Here is a 23205-nt window from a genome sequence, read left to right as displayed (position 1 = left end):
TTTGAACCCCAAATTACTCCCTAACTGGGCTGGTGCAGACTGCCATCAATCACTGAAATAGAGACCATTCCTGACATGGTGATGCCTGTGCAGCTGCACCTTACCTGGTGGACAGTCACCCCAGGATTTAATCTACCTCAACACCTCTGGAGTCAGCTAATAGATTAAGGCCAGACAAGGCTGAGGTGTCCACTTACATCTATGGGGAATTTCACAGTCACCTTTTGAATTGAAGCAGTGTGCAAACTATGCATCATATCACTGATGACTGTCCCACATTCTCCTTTCCTGGAGACCCCAGGAACCTGCATTTACTCTCTCAAATAGTGCCATTGACTTCTTAACTGAATAGTCAATCTGTATATAATTTTGACATTAATTTCTTGCATTTTTAACCATATGATAACTAAATATACATTAATCATACTGAGAATTTGACAGGTGACACAATTATTTGCAGATGCAGAAAAGATAGGCAGGGTAATCAGGAATAGACATGAAGCAGTTACAGAAAGTGATTTGAATATGCTGGAATTGTGGACACGTGAAAATGGCTGCTGAATCAGAGTTAGTAAAGTTATGCACATAGTTTGCACAACTGTAAAGAGGTACACAATGGCATATATGTTGATGGGATTATGCTAAGAAATTGATATCAGGTTAGGGCAGCTGAAGTTCAAGAGCCATATGAAATTTCCAAATTAAAGGGGATTATTAGAAAATTGGCCAGGGAGCTAAAGAAAGCAGAGAAATGTCTACAAAAGCAGACTGAAAAAAAAAAAAAAATGTTTTCATCAAGGGAAAAACAGCTGGAGACTCAAGAGTGTTCACATAAATTTAAATTTTAGAAAAATAAGTATTATATCATATAGATTATAAATGGTTATTAAAATTTTATTATGAATTAATGAAATTATCCGATGATTAAGTGCAATGTACATTTTTGTTGCTCCGAGTCAAAAACAAAAGATCGCTACAAGTAGCCAACCGAAGTTCATGCTGTAATGCATGAAGTTTTTTTATTTTATTTTAAAAGTTGGATCACATTCGATAACTTGGTAAGATAAAAATCATCTATAATTTACATTTTTCTTAATTTTATTTCAAAATTTTCATTTCATCTTCAAAATCTAAATTAATCAAGTTTGAAAAACACTTTAAGAAATTGAGAAATGAGGAAGCAGATCAAGGGCTTTATTCTACAAAGCAGAGAACACATAAGGAAATTGCACCCTACTGTATTCAGATAAGGTATTTAAACCAAGTATGAATCACATTTTAAAAGAAGTTCTCAGGAAAATATGGAACGTTCAAGTAGTTCAAATAAAATAAAAATAAACAATTAACAGAATTGAATAACTGTTTTATTTTATCAGATGAACAAGCCAATACTGGAAATGAGATATTTCAGTATTATTCATTCAGATAATGCAAAAAATTTAAATTTAAAATGTTTGTATACCAGAAAAATGTCCTCATTCATATTAAAAATACTCCAGATTTACGAATGCAATAATTTTGAAAAGCATATTACATGTTACAGAAATTTCGTCATGAAATCTCCTTTGGAAATTTACTCTGTGTTAATCATGCCATTCATTTAGCAGTTAACACATTTTATTAAACTATAATAAATATAATTCCATGTTTAAATTTCTACAGCTGTCACTGTTATTCGTGTTGAAGAACTACATAGAAAATAGAATGTAAATAAATAACTGTAATAATTATTTACAACTGGCATTTTGCTAGCTTAAGCTACCATTATTAGAGGCAATTTTACGCTACACTCAGTGAAGAAAAGCAACTAAAATAGACACACATAAGGACAATTACAATTACGTGTGCAGAGAGCGACAGCACTCTACATGCCAATTCCTGGTGTTAATGCAGATGTAGATAGGGCAGAGCATCAAAAGCTGTTTAAAATTCATGCCATCTGTTCTGTTGCAGTTAACTGGTTCTGTAGAAATTGTGCTGCTTCCAGAAAGTCTTTCTGATTTGAAATGGAATTTGTGAAGTAGCCTGGCTTTCTTCCTTATGAAGTGCTCTATGGCATGTTCAGATAGTCTGCTTTTTGGTTCTCCATTCTGGATGTATTTTTTGTGTTCCATTTTCATGACCAAAGTAGTTTGTCCAATCTGTTCAAAACACTGAGTTCCACAGTGGCAGGGAATGCTGTAGACATCTGGAAAGGAGAGAGGGTATAGGTGATCCTTCATTTGTCTTAGGCAGATTGAAATTTTGTTTAGAGGTTTGTATATAGTTCTGATTCTGTGTCATTTCAAGAGGAAGCCTAGTTTATCTATTGTGCCTTTGATGTGGAGTAAAGATATAGTATAGTGTATGTACAGTCAGATTTCGGGGGTGGAAATTGGTCGTTCTTTGGAGTTGGGCCAAAGTTTTTTTTTTTGTAACCATTTTTGTTGCAATAATGTGAGCAGAGCCTGTTATTCCAGAAGAAGTGCTTGTCCTGAAGACAAAACCCGCTCTACGCTGGAGACTAAGGTTTTAAAAATTCAAGCTTCTGAGTAGGATGGTGGTGTGAAGTGGCATGTAGGGATCTTCCTGTGTGTATGGGCTTACAGTAACTGAACATATGAGAGCTCCATCAACTTGCTCTGTGACTAAAGCATCTGAAAAGGCAAGAGCTCCTTTTTCTTCTTCTACAGTGAAACTAATTCAAGAATGGATATCACTGAGGAAATATACAAAGTTAGACAGATGCTGTGGGCCACGCAGCCAAAGTCGGCTGTAAATATAATAAATTATTTCTTTGCATCCCATTGTCTATGCAGTTTTCTGTGCCAGAAACTTTGATATAATAAATATATTTCAAAATAGTAATTTTCATGAATGAAATTGTATAGTTCTAGGAATTGCTGGAACTTGGGAAATAAAAAGTTATTATTCAGAAAATATGCAATATATTTTCTCTGGATGTCCGCACAGTTAGCCTAGTGGCTGTGCACTTCGCAACCATATGCCTGGGGAAGGAGTGTCCTAGGTTTGATTCCCTTTGGTGACGTGAGGAGCTGAAGGATCTTCCTCAGCCATAGCCAAGTTAGCCGGTCTTGGGCATATACACTAGGGTTTTTTCCCCAGTTTATCCTGGGGTTTTTCATCCCACAAAGCAGGCAAACCGACCTTGAGAACTCAACACTACAGGACATAGGATACATCGGGGCATAGGGCTGACCACCTTATTCTGCGAACGGTTTGAGGTTTGATAATTAATAAACCCTCGACACCACAAGGTAAAAGAGGGTAAAAAAAAAAGATGAGATGAGATTTTCTCTGGACATCACACATCTCTTCCAACACTGCCTAAAATCTCCATTTTTCATTTGGAAAAAAAAAAAATTTTACTAACAAATATATGGTCTTGCAATTGGCTCAACCTCAATCACCAATTTATACATGGAAAATTTTGAAGAATCAACCTTCAAACCATATGTATGGTTGAATTCTTACAAACTAAAGGAGAGGACTCCTGTCTAGACAAAGAGGCAAGGCTGCAAAGAAAGAAAGGACACCTGCCCAGAAACTTCTTCCCCAGAACTCTGCCATGACACCATTTACCATAAGGATAGGGAAGAAAAAGTTTTACATAATCAGTTGAGTGCTGCTGATAGATGTGAAGAACAGATTCAGCAAATCACAAGTAGGAAACTGGTGAAGTACTACAAATCTCAGGGTCAGTGAAAACAAGGCAACACACTGAGAGTATGTCATTTTGTTAATCTTATTATTATTATATGGGCACCAGTGGTGTAGTGTGCCCATTTCAGTTGGTGTGCTGTTGTGTGGGTTATGCAAGCTGGGCTACAAAATTCGTGTCAATTTGACCATATGAGTGCACATAGCACATCCAATGCAATTCATTATAGGATAACTTTGAATACTTTAATTTATCAATTAATTGTAAGAAAATCAGCACAGACTGGAGGAGCAATCTGTTTGTTTTAGGATTTATTAGAAAACATTTAGAATCATTTTTTAGTATCATGAGGTTCTCTACTTAAGATATGAAAGATGAGAATTTTATTATCTTACCTGTTTCAGAAACACTGCTTGTTGAGCTGCAATCTGGTTCTGCAAGTTTGTTATACGTTGCTTGGTCTGTGTTATCTGAACATTCAGCTGAAGAGGAGGTGCACCAGGTACTGTTAACCCAGTTTTATTTACTTGCTGTGATTGCAACTGTTGATGCTGTTGGAGAGTTTGCAGTAACTTGATCTGCTGTAACAAGTGGAACAGCAGTTGCAATGACTGGGGTGCCAGAGGCTGGTTCAAGATCTGAAAATTTTACGAAATTTAAGAATTAGGAAAATATGCAATAACTTGTTCAATGCAAAGAAATACATGTTTATTATGACAACAGGATTGTTCTGACATCTAGACAAATTGTTCCTATCCATCTAAGCAGCTGTACATACCCAACGTAACCTGCATCTGTAAAAAAAAAAAATTAATATAAGGTATAAAAAGCAACCTTGTGGAGAACTGACCAGAACTTCTGACCTAATGTCCAATACCACCTTCTTGTGGTGCACCCTGTTAGGTATCTATCTGGATACTGAACGAATGAGGATGACTGGCAATTTGAGATTTAGTCGAATTATATTCTTATTGACTTAAACCAAAATACAAAATGATGGTACAACAGGACAGAATTTCTTGCCGGCTGCAGCATCGCACGGTTAAACAAGGCTCCCATTATTTTCACCAGGGAACCAGAGCAAACAGCAAAAATCAGCTACTGGAATAAATCCTGAACACATCCCAACTCAACATCACTCTGGTGATGTTGAGTAACATCAGTAACTGCATGGTAAAGAAACAGAACTAGCAGAAAAATTGGATACCAGAGCAACATAATAAGGGCGAATGAAACAAAAAGAGACAAAAACTGGGGAGATCTTTCTAAGCAATAAATACAAAATGTTATATTCAGGCACTAACAACAGGGAAAAGAAGGAGTAGTTATAGTATTTAACACTAAATACTAGGATAATCTTCTTAGATGGCAGGCAATATCAAGTAAAGTGATATGGGCAAATATCAGAATGGGAAACCGGACAATGAAACTTATTTGTGCCTAAGGTCACACAGAAGGTTCTACTAAGGTAGAAGTGATTACTAAATAACTAAAGGAATTCACAAAGTACACTAGAATATAAATGAAATTAAACTTTAATATATATTTCCAATATTTCGGCAACGTCACATTGCCATCTTCAAAGGAACTTGACACGTGCATGAAGGCACTAAACACAGTAAATGAGGACGAAGTGAGGAAGCTATTGTTTCTCCTGAAAGTCCTGATGGTGACCCCTAGCAGGCATTCTTGGCTGTTGGGCTGAAGGTCTCCTGATGTATGTCTCCCAAATTTGGGGTAGTCTAATGCAACCAAATTTGTTGAGGTTTGGCATGTTTCTTAGGGCTGAGGCTGATTCCATGAATAGTCTTTCAAATTTAAACTTGCTAAGGTGTATTACTGTGGCATGTATCCAGAGCACGGTCTGCAAGACCAGAGTGGCTATACTGGTGAAACCGGATGTAGTCCTTGTGTTCTGAAATTCTGATATTAGCTTGGATATTTTGAAGAGAAAATTTGAGAAATTTTGGAACTTTGAAGAGAAAGCTTTAAACTCTACACCAACAAAAACCAACCATATGGCTTCGCTAAGTTGATGATGTGTTCGCTATTTGGCCACATGGCTCTGAAACAATCCTCTCCTTCTAACACACTTAAACAACCCACACCCCAGAATCAAGTTCACCCTAGAAAAAGAGGAAAATAACAGCCTCCCTTTCCTAGACACACTAGTCACCCCGCCAGCCTGATGGAACCATGGTTTTCTCAGTTTATAGAAAACCCACCAATACAGGCAGATACGTTCACCAACAACAATCCCACCACCATCCCCTCACAACAATATGGAGTTATTAAGACACTATACAACAGGGCTAAACTAATTTGTTCAAATGACAATGTCCTAACCACTGAACTAAATCACATCCTCAACACTTTCTCAGCCAATGGCTACTCCCCCAAAAACTACCCCAAATTTGGGAGACGTACATCAGGAGACCTTCAGCCCAATCGCCAAGAATACCCATAGCCCGCTAGGGGGCACCATCAGGACTTTTAGGAGAAACAATAGCTTCCTCGCTTTGTCCTCATTTACTGTGTTTAGTGCCTGCATACATGTGTCTTTATCTTAAGTTCCTTTGAAAATGGCAACGTGACGTTGTCGAAATATTGGAAATATATATTAAAGTTTAATTTATATTCTAGTGTACGTTGTGAATTCCTCAAGTTATTTAGTAATCATGTATAACCAACATATAAGCCTTTCTACGAAAATAAGGTAGAAGTGGAGAAATTTTTGAGACTTTAGAGAAAGCAACTGACACAATGAAAAAGGAAAAGTTGGTCATTGTCGGAGATCTAAATAGCACAGTAGGAAATGATTGTCAGACATACAAAAATATTTTGGGAAAACTTGGAGAAAAGAGCAAAGCTAATAATAATGGCAAATGCCTGTTGGATTTGGCTTAGGACATGGACTGGTTATTACTAACACAATGTTCCAACATAAAAATGTACACAAATTCACATGGAGAGAAGAGGCAAGAAATAAGAAAAGTCTCATTAACTATGTTATTGCTGATAGCGATGTTTTCTCACTGGTGCAGGACACCAGACTGTACAAAGGATTTGAAATTGGAAGTGATCATCATTTAGTCTTGAGAAGGATAAAATTGAATTTCATATTGAAAAGAATAACATGTAAAAAAGTTTTAAAGCAAATAAAAGTTGAGCAGCTCTCAGATGTGAACTGTAGGACTAAAATGCACAAACATTATTCAAGAATAAATGAAAGAGTTTCAGAAAAGGAACCAAACCTTGGAGATTCAGCCAGAGGGATGTGGTGAGGTTGTCTGTAGGGATATAAAAATCAGAACTCCATGGTGGATACAGGAAATTAAAGAGACAGTGAAGGAAAAGAAGAAAGCATATGGACAGTTCCTGACAAATGAAGTCACCTTGTGCTCTTAGAGAATACAGAGACAAATGTAAGAAAGCTAAACACTGTGTAAAACTAGCTAAACAAAAGTCACAGGAAGACTTTGGTAAGGACATAGAAATAAAATATCAGGAAGGTGGCAAAATATTTTTGATGTTGTTGAAAAATCTCAGAAATAGAGGAAAGAGTGCTGTAAAAGGAATTAGTGATGATAAGGTGAAAAACATGAAAAATGGAGAAAAAGATATCCTCGATGTATGGAGTAATTACTTCGAAAAATTGCTAAATGAAACAAGCAGCGACAGCAGTGGTAAAAAACACTCAACAGCATGCAATCAGGAATACATGTACATCTAATTAGAAAAAGCCATCAAAAGTCTGAAATGTAGAATGGAAGAGTAGTAGATGATATTTGACCAGAAATGCTCAAGTATGGAAGTATACAAGTCTTGCAGTGCTTACTTTCAGGTTACTGCACTGCATAGTTCAGAAGCCTGATGGTTAATGAATTAGATTATGTAAAAGAAGTGAATTCAGCTTTCTTTACGTGATCTTTCTGCTAGAAATTAGTTATGTAACTTCCCCCCCCCCCCCCAGTGCAGTTCACCACTGCACTGAACCTCTACAAATCATCTACATCAACGCCATCTACCGCCCACAACTAGTATTTTTTGTCTGTAAATTGAGTGTTTTCCCGAAGGGCTGATTTGTCTGATGCGGGATGAAAAACCTGAATTTCCAGGAGGAAAAACCCTGCTACCTCTGTATCAGATCGACTAACTCCCTTTCAATCGAAAAAGTCCATATAAAGATTCCTCCCGTCACGATGAGAATCAAACTTAGGCCTTTTTCTAATTGAAGGGCACAACATATCATCGTTCTTCCAATTGCGCCATGGAGGTGCTTAAAAAAATGAAACACACAACTATAATGTTCTATACCTCACGTGACCATTTTTCACTAGATTCATAACTTTTATGGAGAGAATGTCTCTAAAGTATCTTTACTATGAAAACTAATGTTTAAAACACTGTAGTGGGAGCCATCCAATTTTTACTGATCAATCAGCATGCATCAAGTTCATAGCATATCTAATGCTACAGATCTCCCGAGATAATTAATCATATGACTATAAAAAAAAAAGCATAAACTAAGTTATGCATTGATATCATCTCCTTTCCTCTGTCAAGAAACCTGACTCCACATTTTTACACCATTTATAGAATTCGAATCAGCATAAAAACAACTGTCATATTCAAAGTTAGTTCTATCTCCCTGTTTTACTTTTGATATTGAGAAAAGTTATCTCAGGTTTCCCATTATTAAATGATATTTCTATACTTGAAAAGATTTTGATTATGTAACTGCTTCTTAAAAAGTTCCAATATATAGATTTTTCTTATAACACCGATAAAAGCCCACCTATGCAACAATCCTCACTACAGAACTTCAAAAAATGGGTTGCAGCAGTTCATGTGCCATACAAGGCAAAGCATCCATGCTCTCTCTCCTCACTTAAATGGACTGAATTTTAACTATGGTTGACAAAGAGCATAGTGGTATTATTTCAAGACAAAAGAATACTTACTATATGAAAACTTATGGGAATATTCAACCTACTACATCTGAAGAGACCAAGGAAAATCAAAAATTAAACCGAATAAACTAGATAATTACAGTTTTGAAGCAAAGAAATAATGTAGGATTTCTGTATATTTTTTTAGTTCTACTCATCTTAAGGAGTCAATTTTAGAGGAGTCCTATTCAATTAGATAAACATTGTCTATATCCCTTTTTTTGACCTTTATATGAGAGACTGAAAAATATTTTGGAACTCTAATTTGCTTTTATCCCAGACATTCAAATTGGTATGAATATGGTCTCATTTTTTTTTGCAAGTATTCTAATGAGCAACACTTTAGAATCATTGAAAAAATATTCTCTTCCAGATATTGCTGAATTATTTGGTTTTGATATACAGGTAGTCCTCGACTTACGGCGATTCGCACTTACGATGGTCAAAAATTATTATTAAAAATTCCCTAATTTAACTTTGCCGCCAGCATATACATATATATATCACATTACTTTTGTATACGCATTGCAGCGTCACCATTAGTCGACATTCAAAGCCTATCACTAATACGCAATAGCTGCTGCTATGATTCACCCACTTCTAACTTATCACAGCCTTTGGCACGTTAGTTGCTAATCAGCAATCGAAGTGTTTGTTTCTCTTGTTGTAATTTTTGTATCTCGTCATAACCCTATCATGTCCAGTAAGAGAAGTAATACTACTGATGAAAATTCCAACATAAAAAAGATGGCGAGGAAAGCTTTAAGTTTAGATGTTAAAATGAAGGTGATTAAAGAATATGACAAAGGAAAGAAATTCGGTGAAATAGCACAAGAAGAAAAACGATTGCATTCAACTGTTTCAACAATTATAAGAGATCAATCAAGAATAATGGAGGCAACTAAAGGGGCAGTTAATATGAAATGTACAATTTTAATGAAAAAAAGAGAAGGGCCAATTCATGAAATGAAGAAGCTTTTAATGATATGGATAGATGATCAAATCAACAAGAATATTCCTCTTGGTTTGTTTACGATTCAAACAAAAGCACGCAGCCTATTTGACAGTTTAAGGAAACAAGAAGATAAATATGGCAAGAATACATTTAATGCTAGTAAAGGTTGGTTTTTCGCTTCAAAAGCCGATTTATCTTACATAACATACGAATAACGGGAGAAGCTGCTAGTTCTGATTTCGAAAAAACTGCCAAAAATTTTCAAGAAAAAAAAAAAAAAAAAAAAAAAAACTGAAATAAACACACATCAAAAATGGTGACTTGTGATATGTGTTTATGTATTTTTTTCTTTCTTAATTTTGTATTTATACGTATATGTGCTAATAAATAATTTATAAATGTTAATGCAAGTTTATACATTTTTAACCGTTTTAAGTTAAATAGAAACCTAATTTATGAAAATATTACAGAAACCAAACAAATCAAGAATTAAAAAAAGTCCTCGACTTACGATGGAGATGTTGGAACAGAACAACGTCGTAAGTCGAGGACTACCTGTAATTTTTTTTCTGAGGAAAGACTACAGACTAAAGAAACAGGTTCCACCAATCAATTTATAAAATGGGTGTTCATCAATCCCTTCTACACTTGCCTATTACCAAGTGCATTTTGAACAGCACTTTTTTTTTTTTTTTTTTTTTTTTAATACTCGTTTTTTGTAGCTAACATTTTTTCATTTAGGAACTCTTCACTATCAACAACTGCAAGTTGTCTTCCAAGATTTCAAATATATTTCCAAGAATCCAGTTTACTCAAGAAAAAATAAAATAACCCCATACTATTCTTAGATTGCATATTCTGATACAACAGTCTCCAGCTTTCAGGTTACAGAAAGAAAAACTAATACAACAATGATGCAATTGGAACAGGAAGACTACAGCCCATTGCCACCATCCATCTCAAATGTTGAGATTCAAAACTTCATAAACTAACTTCAGTTCATGTAGTGCTCCACAGAAGTATCTTTAATAAATATTAGATGAACTGGATGTACATCCTATGAATGTCTTCTTGGTCATTAGAGTTCTAGTTATCATAGAGAAATGAAGATTCATGTATTGAAGACTAGAACTATCATGGCCAAAAAGATATTCATAGGACTGTACATCCAGTTCATCTAATATTTATCATAAAAACTGTCCAGCTTTTTTCACTCTTTACCAATGTCTCTCCATCTGACTAATATGTCAGCCTCTTTCCTATGTTCTTTTAAAGGCCAGTTTGATCCACCAGCCTATTTAGTTCACCTGCCTGTAGTTAAACATAGCATCAGGATAATAAAAGATACCACATTCAGAGAAACTGAGTCTTATCTCTAATCATTTCTTCTGTCATAGAGCTTATCAGAAACACTGTATGGTGCTAGTGAAATTCATGTATTTGTAGTTTCTTAAAGACTAATAAGGAATTTGGAAGCAAATTATGCCATGCAGTAATCTTTTGTGAAGATAAAGATACTAAAGAAATGTGTTTTTATGAAATACTTTTAAAAGAGCTGAAATGTAACTTCATCTATGACAATGCACATATGTCATTTACCTTTCACATCACAGGATTCAGAAGTATCAATAAGGCATTTTTTTGTCACCAATGAATAATTCCACAAAAGGGAAAGCAAAATACTATTACTACTAAGAGAGACCTCCAAGGTGTCAGGGACTCATCAAGAGGGGCCATATCACCAGCAGTCATACCGTTCTTGAATTCTCATTCACACTACCTGCACTCAATGCCTCCAAAGGCAATCCGTTCCAATCACTCATCACTTTGAGAAAAATCTAGATCACTCCTCTAGTTCTTGATAGCATTCATTCTCAACTTCCATGCATGCCCTCTCATTCTTTCCTGACCCCTCCATAAAATTAAACTAGATGCATTACAGAAATGTGTGGTAAACATATTTCAAAAAACAGTTCAACACATGTAATGGAAATTAAATTAAAATTTATTAAGAACTCCTATACACTTCGCTCACTGTAACAATCATTATTCAGGGATAGAGCAAAAGAATTTGCTTTAAAACATTCCTATTAAAGTTCAAGGGAACCAACCAGGCATACACAATCTCGTACGCTACTTTCTCGTACCAGTTTGTGATTCTCAATCAAATTATCCCTTTCTCCTGTTTGCTAGTGTCTGCAGACCACTAATGCACAATCTGCCTTCATAATCTGTATTCCACAATCCCGATATCAAGGCCTTAACCTTACACGGCTCATTTCTGCTTTTCATTGCAATTATCCTTTGAACTTCAACTTCCTATCTGCCAAAACTCTAATATCTCTAGTCCTCTAATCTTCTGAAGAAATTTAAACATACAATGAATAAAAAAAAATCTGAGTGCATACAGGATCAGGCAGATTATTAAAGGCACTAAATACTGACTGTGCTTATTGACAAAATAAAAGTAATTTATTAAAATGTGCACAATGGTTAAAGTAGAACCACAGAACTTGCATATATGCATATCATTATCACCTCTCAACAAGAAGGAATCTATAAGATGACTAACCTATGTAGAGCCAAGCAAGAGTCGACAGGATCAGAACTAATCAGGGCAGATGTGGCTGCCTACTACACAAATGGAAACTGTTACTACCCTTATTGTGACTGTTCCCTCATAGCACAGACAATCACTCATAATGTGAATGACTGCCCAAAGCACTAATTTCAAGGTAACCTCCAAGACTTATAGACTTATAGCTGCATTGTATTCTTTTTGCCATAAGAATAAATAAATAAATAAATGAGTTAAATACACATTTTTTGAGAAATAATGTATTTAATTATTCTTGATGATACAAGGTTATGTAGCATTTGATAATACTGACCTTATTATATAATTCCTATTTTAATTATAGAGGATAACTAAAGAAATGTTCAGAGAAGTATCAAGTATAAATTGAACTTCAGATGAAAAGTTAAATACCTGTGGATTTAAGTGTCCAGCTTGAACTGCCATCTGTATCTGATATACTAAATGCCGAAGCTGTGCTGGTGATGGAAAATTCTGCTGAGCAATGCGCCCTGACTGGGCATTAAAGGAATTCTGAATTAAGTTGTTCTATTTAAAAAAAAAAAAGTTGCAGTTATTTCTGAAAAGTTAGTAGATAACAGTGTTGTCCGTGATCTTTCAAAAAGTGCAAAACAAATAATATTTTATGAAATTTAGGCATAATGACAATTTAATATAAAATAAAGATTCCTTTTTCATTTTTCCTTTTTTAAGTAGCAAAAAATTATCTATGAATTTCAATGAATTTTTAATGCAATTACTGACTTCAATGTGATAATTGCAACTACAGGAAAACTACATTAGTGTATTTCCCTACTCTCTCATTGTTTAAATGGCTAAATAACTAAATTCAATTACTGACTTCAATGTTGGCTACTACAGGAAGACTACATTCACAGCAAAATATATTTAGTTCTGAGAGTAGCTATACTATGACAAATGGTTATTTCAGTGAATCCCCCCCCCAACTTCAAAGGGGTAATGTGATTATTTTTGCAAGTGTTTCAGCATTTCTAGTTGCTGTTACTATTGAAGGGGAATTTTATATTATGTGAAAGGGATTTTTACTTCAGGAGTGCAAAATATCTTTTACAAAACAAACTCTTTAAAGAAAGCAATCAATTACAAATGACTTTGCTAGTTTCCAATTTCTAGGAGAGTCCAGAAACAAGATATGAAAGTAAACTAACACATACTTTCATAAGTAATACAATTGTCAGTCACTGGCTAACTGGAACCAACACCTTTCTTGCTTTCTTATACATTGCACCGATAAAAGATGAGATCCTATGTAAAAATTAACTACCGTATATGTCGCCGTATAAGATGACTCAAATACTACAGAAAATCCCCCGAAAACATGGGTCGTCTTATACAGCGAGTATAAAATGGGAAGCTTAATTTCTTGGATGAACATTTAGGTAGTTACAATACATTGTTATATAAGAAAATAGGCAGTGTTTATAAACAAATCAGATTTTTGTTACATAAATTTATTTAAAATATTACAAAAAAAAAAAAAAAAACCCTCAATTTTCATGTTAATTTTCTTCATCTGTTGAAAATAGTTCTTCAGATTCATTGTTTAAATGCTCGTCATATGGATCAAAGTTCGAATTCGGTGAATTGATTTTGTTTACATCGTCATCAATGTCCCACAACAGATCATCTTCTGTACCATCCATAAGATTACAGATACCACACTTTTTAAATGATTTTATTAGTCTCTACTTTTACTTTATTCCATGCTTTGATCACAACATATCAAGTGATGCACCGCACATAGATCCACCGTTTGTAAATGATTTTTCACCAGTAAACATCCAATTATTCCACTCTTCTCGCACGTGATCTTTAAATGGTTTGTTCAAGCAGACGTCTAGTGGTTGCAAAGTTAAACCACCTGATATAACAGTAATTTTTGTGTTTTTTTTTTCTAGAAGACTTAGTATTCTCAGTTAAATGACTGCAAAACATAGCCCATACTAATAAACTGTGTTTCTTCATTATATTGCCTGGTCACGTGCATTTCTATACTTTCATATCCGGATTCAATCTTGACCATCTTGATGTATATGCTCATTCTGCCTTTGTTCGAATACCATTCTGCAATGCGATTTTCCAGTTGGGGCCATCAGGTGATCCCCATTCTCATATGACAATTTTTTAAAAATATCTTCTTTCTTCCTCCATTCTCTTACCATCTTCTTGGTTATGTCAAACTTTCTTGCAGCAACACAGTTTCCTTTGCCATTCCAATCACCCTTATTTTAAATTGAGCTTCATACTTTCTTCGTTTTATTGCTGGTTCCATGATTTTAAATAATAACAATTTTAATAATCCTAAAATTTAAAAAAAAAAAATGCAAAATTAATAATTAATTAAAATTGGGGCAAATCATATTTACTCAGGGTAATTCACATAAATACTAAATCTATGCTAATGCAAAAAAAATAACAGATATGCATAGATATAAAAATAATGGATATAACAACAATACCTAATGTTGCATTAATACAAGAAAGAAGAAATGGGGGGGGGGGGGTCGTCTTATACAACCAACATAAGTTTAAAACCTAAAAATAGCCTAAAATTTAGGCCTCGCCTTATACACCGACATATATGGTATAAGCTTTCACTAAATTAAGTATTTTCATACATAAATTCTAATAAGACCATTAAATATATCATGAATAAAAAACTAATAAAACAGATGGCTATTGGGAGGGGGGGGGGGGAGCTGAAAATTCTGATAGACATCTAGAACACAAATGATATAACCACAAGAAAGAACATATCTTAAAACCCTTTGACCCCCATGTTTTATCAAATTGTAACAATTTGACCTTTTTTCTTTTAGGATGTATATTAGAAGCCATATCAGTGTTTTGAAGACACAGATGTGTGGGCAGTCATCAAGTTTTCGTGCTGCACAAAAAATCTACAATTAAGAATGATCAAACTTTGTGTGAGATTTTAGGGGACTGTGCCCCAGCATATCCAACAGTTGCTAGATGAGTGGCAAAGTTTAAAACTTGGCCCTCACCTGGGACATCCTGAGACAAGAGATGTCCCTAGGTCAGGAAGATCTTCTGCAGCGATTACACATGAAAAACATTGATGCAGTGCATGCCATGATCCTTGATGATACACGAATATTAGCCAAAAATATTGCAAAAATACTGGGGATATCCAGGGAGTGAGTGGTCATTATCCACCAACATCAGGACATGCAGAAGCTCTCAGCAAATGTTTGAATGCCGACTAAAAGAGAGAATGTGTGTTGTCATCAAGGGATTTTTGGTCATTTTGAGAAATTAGGCGCAAATTTTTTTTGGCTTGTATTGTGACTGTTAATGAAACGTGGCTTCATCATAACGATCCAGAGACCAATCAACAGTCAATGGAGTGGAGAGAGACACAAAGGTTCTCCACATCCAAAGAAGTTTCAAACCCAAAAATCAGCAGGAAAGGTAAAATTTTGCCATTGTCTTTTGGAATGTAGATGGTGTAATCCTTACCAAGTACCCCCCCCCCCCCCCCCCCCCCCAAAAGGTGAAACTGTTACAGAAGTAGTTTATTTAACAGCTCTGAAGTAAAAACTCTGTGGAGAACTGAGTAGAAGTATATTACTTTTGCAGGATAATGCACCTGCTCACACTGCACATGAAGCCTAACAGACAATGCATAACTTGGGCTTTCAATGTCTGTCTCATTTGCCATGTGACATCTGACTATTTCCTATTCTCAAATTTAAAGAAACACTTGATAGGAGCAAATTTTACTACAGATGAAGTCATATCTGCAGCTGAAGACAGGTTTGTGCAACAAGGGAAACACGTTTTTCTCAGAGGATTGCAAGTGGTGTAGCAGCATTGTAACAAGTGTACAACACTTCGTGGGGAGTATGTAGAATAATGTGTAAGTTGCACTGTTCTACCTCAATTCTTTCATCATGATGATTATCCCACTCAATGAAAATATGTTCCCTTTAAGTAGACCAAGATGATTCAGGAAAAAAAATACCCCCCCCCCCCCCCCAGAAAGGGATAATCTGCTCAACAGTAAGCACAATTTTATTAACTAATGGTGGGCATTAATGCACACTAGTTAACACTACAATTTTTTTGCTTGGTTCAGTAGTACACCATGTTTTACAGTCTCTCATAATAGCAAACTAACCAATAACAAATGTTCCTGCAGTCTTGATGACTGCTATAGGAATAGCTGATTGTGTACAGGAATTAAGAAATCTGATGAGCACCCTTACAATGAGAAGTATTATTGATGAGTTTTTCTACAGTCAATGTAATAATAAGTTCTACAAACTTTTATTCAATCTGGATTTAACCTCTCAAGTATTAATCACTCTCTATTGCTTACTCGTTTACAGTGAATGTATACAGTGGTACATATTTTAAAGATTATTTCTGTTAGTTTCAGCTATAGAATTCACACACAAATTGGCTGTTTCTTTTTAAAATGAAACTATCAAGAGATGTGGCTTATAACAGTGGCTTGTATCTTCTGTTGACAAATCTCACCATAACAAGCTAAATCATCTATTTCTCTTTGAGCTTTTAAGAACCATGAAAATTAAGATCCAAGCAAATACTAAAAATAAACACATTTATTTTTGTATTAATTTTACCTCAAGGGCTCACTTTAGTGAGTACGGGCATGGCAAACCAGAGGTATCAGATGCTGGACCGTATCTTACTTAATGTAATATACAGCTGTTATATTATTCTGTAGACTGGGACATCCCCTTCTTTCTTTGCTTCTTTTTCCTCTCCTTGCTCCTTCCCCCTGATGCTATTAGAGCATTCGAGGGCTAAGGGTGAATCTTTCCTATCTTGCTAAGTCATTTCTTCTTATGCAGCCACTGAAGGAGGCAAGCTAGCCTCGATAGGTGCCAGTCCCAAGCCTGGATAAATGGCGAGGGTTGATGTCAGGAAGGGCACCCGGTCGTAAAACTTCACTGCCAGCTCTAACTATGATATGAGTCAAAGAGAAAATGATATAAGAGCTAGGGCATACCCCTTAAGCGACGCACAGCCACATTGCCCTACAGCTGCGAGAAGTGGACGAGAGCTACCGGATCAAGGGCGGGTGCAGTTAAAGAAGTGAGCCCAACAGGTGGAGAGGATGTTGTGAGTGGAAACACTGAATGTTGGAAGCATGACTGGAAGGGGAAGAGAGGTGGCAGACATGATGAGGAAGAGGAAGTTGGACATTTTATGTGTGCAGGAGACAAGGTGGAAGGGGGGAAAGGCAAAGGAACTGGGAGATGGATATAAATTGTTCTACTCTGGAGTGAATAATGAGGGAAGAAATGGTGTAGGAATTCTGGTGTGTGGCAGAATGAAGGGCAAAGTACTGGAAGTGGATGGAAGGAACGACAGGATCATGCGAATGAAATTGGGTCTTGGAGAAGAGCGGGTGGTCGTATTATGTGTATATGCCCCACAAGTTGGCTGTATAGCAGAGGAGAAAGATGAGTTCTGGAACGTGTTAGATGAAGAAATGAGGGAACTGGAAGAAAATGAGATGGTGATTGTCGGAGGAGACTTGAAAGGACATAGGGAGACAGAATAGAGACTGTGAAAGGGTGCATGGTGGCCATGGAGTGGGAATGATGAACCAGGAAGGAGAGAGGATTGTGGACTTTGCAGTAGCGTTTGATCTGGCAATTGTGAACTCGTTTTTCTACAAGAGGGAAGAACATTTGATAACATTTAGGAGTGGTAACAACAGTTCACAAATTGACTACATTTTGACTAGAAAAAAACATCTTAAGGTTGTGACAAATTGTAAAGTAATTCCAACAGATCAAGTAGCACAGCAACACCGACTGCTGTGTGCAGACTTTAAAATAAGATCGAAGATAAGAACCTCTGGAAGCCATGGCATGAAGACAATTAAGTGGTTTCGCTTAAAAGAAGAGAGTGTGAGGAATCGTTTTAGGGAGAGGATTTCGGATGGACTGGAACATGTACAAGATTGGTGGAACCATAATTCAAAAGTAATCCTGAGCTGTGCAATCGAGGTGCTTGGCGAGACATCTGGAAAGACTAGAGAGCAGAAGGAGGGTTGTGGTGGAATAATAATGTACAAGTGGTAGTGACAGCTAAGAGGAAGGCAAAGCAGAAGTGGGATGAGTCAAGAGTGGAAGAGGACAGAGAGGTGTACAGAGAGAGAGAGAGAGAAAGCAAGAAGCCAAGAGAGTTGTGGCACAGGCAAAGGCCATGGCATATCAGGATCTGTATGACCAATTAGAAACAAAGGAAGGGCAGAGAAAAATTTACCAACTAGAGAAATGTAGAAATAAAGCAGCAAAGGACATCTTACATGTGAGGCAGATCAAAGACACTGAATGAAGAGTATTATGGAGGGATGTGGACATAAGAAACAAATGGAGAATATAATTTAAGGGACTTTTGAATGAGGAAAATGCAAGGACTCACAGAGAAGATGGGTAGCCTTCTGAGAGGATGGTGCAGAACATCAGTAGAGTGGAAGTGACGGAGGCCATGAAGAGGATGAGGAATCGAAAATCAGTGGGCCCCGACAGAATTCCAGTGGAGGCATGGAAGGCACTGGGGGAAGAGGGAATTGACCCGCTGTGGGACCTGTTCATGAAAGTTTGTCAACAGGAAAATATACCCAAGGAATGGAGGGAGAGTACTCTTGTCCCCATCTACAAAGGTAAAGGGGATGCACAAGACTGTAAAAATTACAGGGGAATAAAGTTGATGTCCCACACAATGAAAATCCTAGAAAGGGTTCTTGATGGTAGATTGAAGGAGGAGGTGGAGATTGCAAAGGAACAATTTGGCTTCATGCCTGGTAGATCAACAACAGATGCTATCTTTGGGTTATGGCAGATGATGGAAAAGTTTCGAGAGAAACAACGGGAGCTACATCTGGCATTTATTGATCTGGAGAAAGCATACGATAGAGTGCCAAGGCAAGAAGTCTGGAGGTGTCTGAGGGAGAAGAAGGTTCTGGAGAAATATGTCAGGATGGTGCGGGAGATGTACACAAATGTGAAGACAAGTGTTCGGACATGTCTGGGACAGACAAAGTTTTCAAGTAACAGTTGGCTTACATCAAGGGTCAGCATTAAGTCCGTTTCTGTTTAATATTGTGATGGAGGTGGTGACAGAGGAGGTGAGAGAAGATGTGCCTTGGACAATGTTGTATGCAGATGACATCTTGCTGTGTGCAGATTCAAGAGAAGAAGCAGGAACTAAACTGGAAAGATGGAGAAAAGTACTGGAAGAGAGAGGTATGAGACTGAGCAGAAGTAAGACAGAGTATATGTGTTGCACAGTGGGCAGCAGCCAGGAGACAGATCTGGAGCTGGAAGGAAATGTCATCAGGAAGGTGAGAGATTTTAGATACTTAGGTTCAACAGTGGAAGAAGATGGAGGAACTGAGAAGGAAGTGGGATGCAGGATACAAGCGGGTTGGAGGAACTGGAGGGAGATGGCCGGAGTGTTATGCGATAAGAGGGTGCCGATCAGTCTGAAAGGCAAAATCTATAGAACAGTAGTGAGGCCAGCTATGAGGTACGCTATAGAAACTGTGGCCTTGAGGAAAAATAACATCAGCAGGATGGAAGTAGCAGAGATGAGAATGCTTAGGTGGATGTGCGGTGTGACCAGAAAGGATCGTCCGAGAAATGACTATGTCGGGGGAACAGTGAAAGTTACGAACTTAGGAGCGAAGATACAGGAGGCAAGGTTGAGATGGTTTGGTCATGTGATGAGGAGGGAGGAAGTGTGGGCAGCCAAAGAATAGATGGAGGGAGCTGGTAGAAGAGAACTCGAGGATGAAGAACTTGGATGTGGTGACAGCCCAAGACAGGAAGGTGTGGAGGAGACTCATCATCAACAGTGACCCTACTTAAGTGGGAGAAGCTGCAGATTTTTGTATTAATTTGCATTAATTAATATTAATGCAAATTATTATTATTATGCCTATGTTATTTGCATGCCATGCAAATAACATAGACAGGTTAAGTAAATTTTTTTATAATTCACAATTTTTCTAGCCTATGGTAATAGATTGATTGAAATTGTATTTGCAGTATGTATTCTTAATGGCCGACTAATTATTCTTTGTATCTACTTCAGTAAAATAAAGAAAATATGTTAAGGAAACTTTCTTACTTGAAGAAGACACACACAAGCATTGCCATTACAAGTTGTCCCTGACTTATGTCAGGGACATACCCAGTTGTCACTGGATAACAAGACAAGTAAGCAAGAAAGGGAGAGATGGAAAGGAAGAAACTATCAATGCTCCTTTCCAAGGATGACTTGAAGTTAATAATCAAAAGAGAGCTTAGTGTATGTCTTTGTCTATTAAGAGAATGTCATGTGCTTAACGAGAAGCTGGAAGTATATGTTCCAAGAAGCAAAATGGAATCTACAGTAAAGTTCTTTTTATTGGAAGTGCATTTGGAACTGAACCATTAAATGCATTCCTATTGTCTGACAAATTTATTCTTCTTGTCTACTTCAGGGAAATGAAAGAAAGATGTGTTATGGAAACTTGCTTACTAGAAAAAGACAAATATATTAGTCAAGTGAGGTATTTAACTTTTACTGCACAAATTCCAAGGAATTTGAGAATGAATGTGTAAAAACAAAATATAAGATCATATATAGTAAAGAGAAGCTACACAACTTTCAGCTGAATGGTCTGTATAGTATTTGATGTTATCAATACTAACAGCGACCCTACCTAAGTGGGGAGGCTGCAGAAGAAGTACTTGATGTTATCGCTTAGAACTGAATACTGAGAGAGTGAAAGGCATATATTTTTAACATAAGCAGGCTCATATTGTGCAATTCCTAGAATGAACATTTAATTATTCTTTGTATGTATTAAGAAGATAAATAGAATGGTAGAAATTAATTTACTGCCTTTAATTCTATAGATAAGATGAATTTCAGATCTCTTTAGAGAATTACTTAATATACTGAATTGAATCTATTGTATATATTTACAGTTTACATAATGTTTACAGTAAATATTTAAATTTTTTAATAAACTTGAGCTTCATTTTCTGGATAAATATAGCATGCTGATTTTGAAATCAATGCACCATGGATACAAATCTGAAACATTCTAACAAACTGCTAAACAAATATATTTGTATTTAATTATCCATGACTGACTAAAAGTCTGGATCGCCCCTCCACACACACACACACACACACACACACACACACAGAGAGAGAGAGAGAAAGCAGAAGGTTGGAATTAACTGAACTGCTGTTGTTAATAAGTATAACAAATGCTATTTCATTTTCATTACAATTAACTACCAGCAAATTATCTCCTTTAATGAGTTTGATATTGCCGAAAAATACTTAATATAGTAGGAGTGAATTTGAATGTCAACACAACTGTACCATGAACAGTAGAGTAAAACAGCAACTTGTCTAACAATTAAGTTACCTGTTTTGAATTCCAAAATTAGTTCATTTTCAACTGCTCATTCAGTTTTACTCCATGCAATGTTACTTGGTATCTGATACTTTGATTATGATACTACAGTATCATTTAATTCCTGATATGATATGCATCCTCAGAAGGTGTAGAAGATACAATAGTGGAACAGCTGAAGGAAAAGTCACGTCTTTAACCGAAACCGCCTCTAACATAATCAGGTTTAACACTTTCTGACCTCAAGTTCCTTCTGCCATATAAGTTGTCTCAAAACAGCTCAATAAATAAAACTATATTTTTAGAGGCTATATTGCAAAATATAGTTTTGAATCCAATGCAATTTCCCTTTCATTCAACATAAATTTATTAATTTTTCACCCTCATTTTTCTTCATTTTTGTGTATTCTACTCTAAATAATAGAAATATTCACTTATTCTATAAGTTTTCCATTCGTTCATTTTCCTTCATTTTTGCTTATTCTACTTTAAATATTGTTCATTTGGATATTTAAAAGATTGCAAATTAAATATTTCCACATTTAATTTGCTGCCTTCACTAAAATTTTTACTTAAATATTTATTTTATAAGTATTCTACTGAGAATGCAGCTGAGGGTTTTCATAGTTATACCTATTTTAATAATTTGTAACAGCAACTTTTTTTTTTTTTTTTAAATGTTGTGCCCATACACAAGAGGTTGGTTGATCAGCCTTAGTACCATATATGGATAATGGGATTGGGAAAGGAGGAACTTCTTTACATTTGATTTGAAAGACTGTATATTGTATTTCTTTGGAAACACTGTTCCACAATACAGCAGTTGCAGGAATGAAGGAAGAGGAAAAGAAAATTGTTCTGTTTGTTTCAAGGTGCACTGTGAAGGGATGTTGAGCAATAGCTGCATGTGTTCCAATGAGCTTAGTACTAAGTGGGAGAATTATTGATGTTATTTCAGATGCATTTCCCATGGAAATATTTATAGAATATACATATTGCAGAAACCAAACTGTGCGAAAGTGGTAAGGGTGAGTTGGTAAGAGATGGGTCATTAATAAGTCTAATTGCTCTCTCTATATTGTCAAACTATGAATTTACTACAGTAGTTATTCAATATAAACAATCCCCAAAATTTTTAGCGAATTTATTTAAAAAATAGATCATTTGCATAAAGTAAAGAGCTGAGTTAATATCTCCAATGTGATATCACATGATCCATATAAATTATGAACATGGAGAAAGTGTGCATCCTTCTCTTACATAACTTCTCTCACCCAAATTCACATCAACCCATATTCTTCTGTTAAACCTTGATAAATGGGAATCCTAAAGAATTCCACATCTATCATCGTTTAACAGATAGAAAATTAAGATACAAATTTTATGTAGGAAAATGCTTGCTTCTAAGTATGTGCTATATACATGTGATATAATATAAAATTATGTTAGCATAAAGAAAAGAGATTGTAAGTTGTTAGAGAAAACAATTTTTTTGATTGTGCAAGGCCATTAATACTGTATAAATTGAACAAAGATTTACTAAAATTTGTAATACTTGTCTGAGGAATGAATATTGTGAACAAAGGTTCAAAGGGCAAA

At 35.9% G+C, this 23205-nt stretch overlaps 1 protein-coding gene across 3 annotated transcripts in view; it reads right to left on the bottom strand.

Moving 5' to 3' along the window:
* Positions 1-23205, bottom strand: part of LOC150108083 (protein Gawky-like) — a 328768-nt gene that overhangs the window by 91505 nt on the left and 214058 nt on the right. For all 3 annotated transcript variants that reach the window (XM_090390597.1, XM_090390595.1, XM_090390598.1), the window contains 2 exons: positions 12558-12692; positions 4057-4299 (listed from right to left, as the gene is read on the bottom strand). In XM_090390597.1, the coding sequence (XP_090246723.1) occupies positions 4057-4299; positions 12558-12692 (378 nt within the window). The remainder of the gene's footprint in view (positions 1-4056; positions 4300-12557; positions 12693-23205) is intronic.

Source organism: Typopeltis vanoorti, chromosome 3 (genome assembly GCF_054136105.1).
Source record: "Typopeltis vanoorti isolate ZY-2024b chromosome 3, IOZ_Tvanoo_1.0, whole genome shotgun sequence".
Taxonomy (NCBI): domain Eukaryota; kingdom Metazoa; phylum Arthropoda; class Arachnida; order Uropygi; family Thelyphonidae; genus Typopeltis; species Typopeltis vanoorti.
Note: the sequence above shows the minus strand (reverse complement) of the source record. Positions and strands in the feature narration are given on the sequence as shown.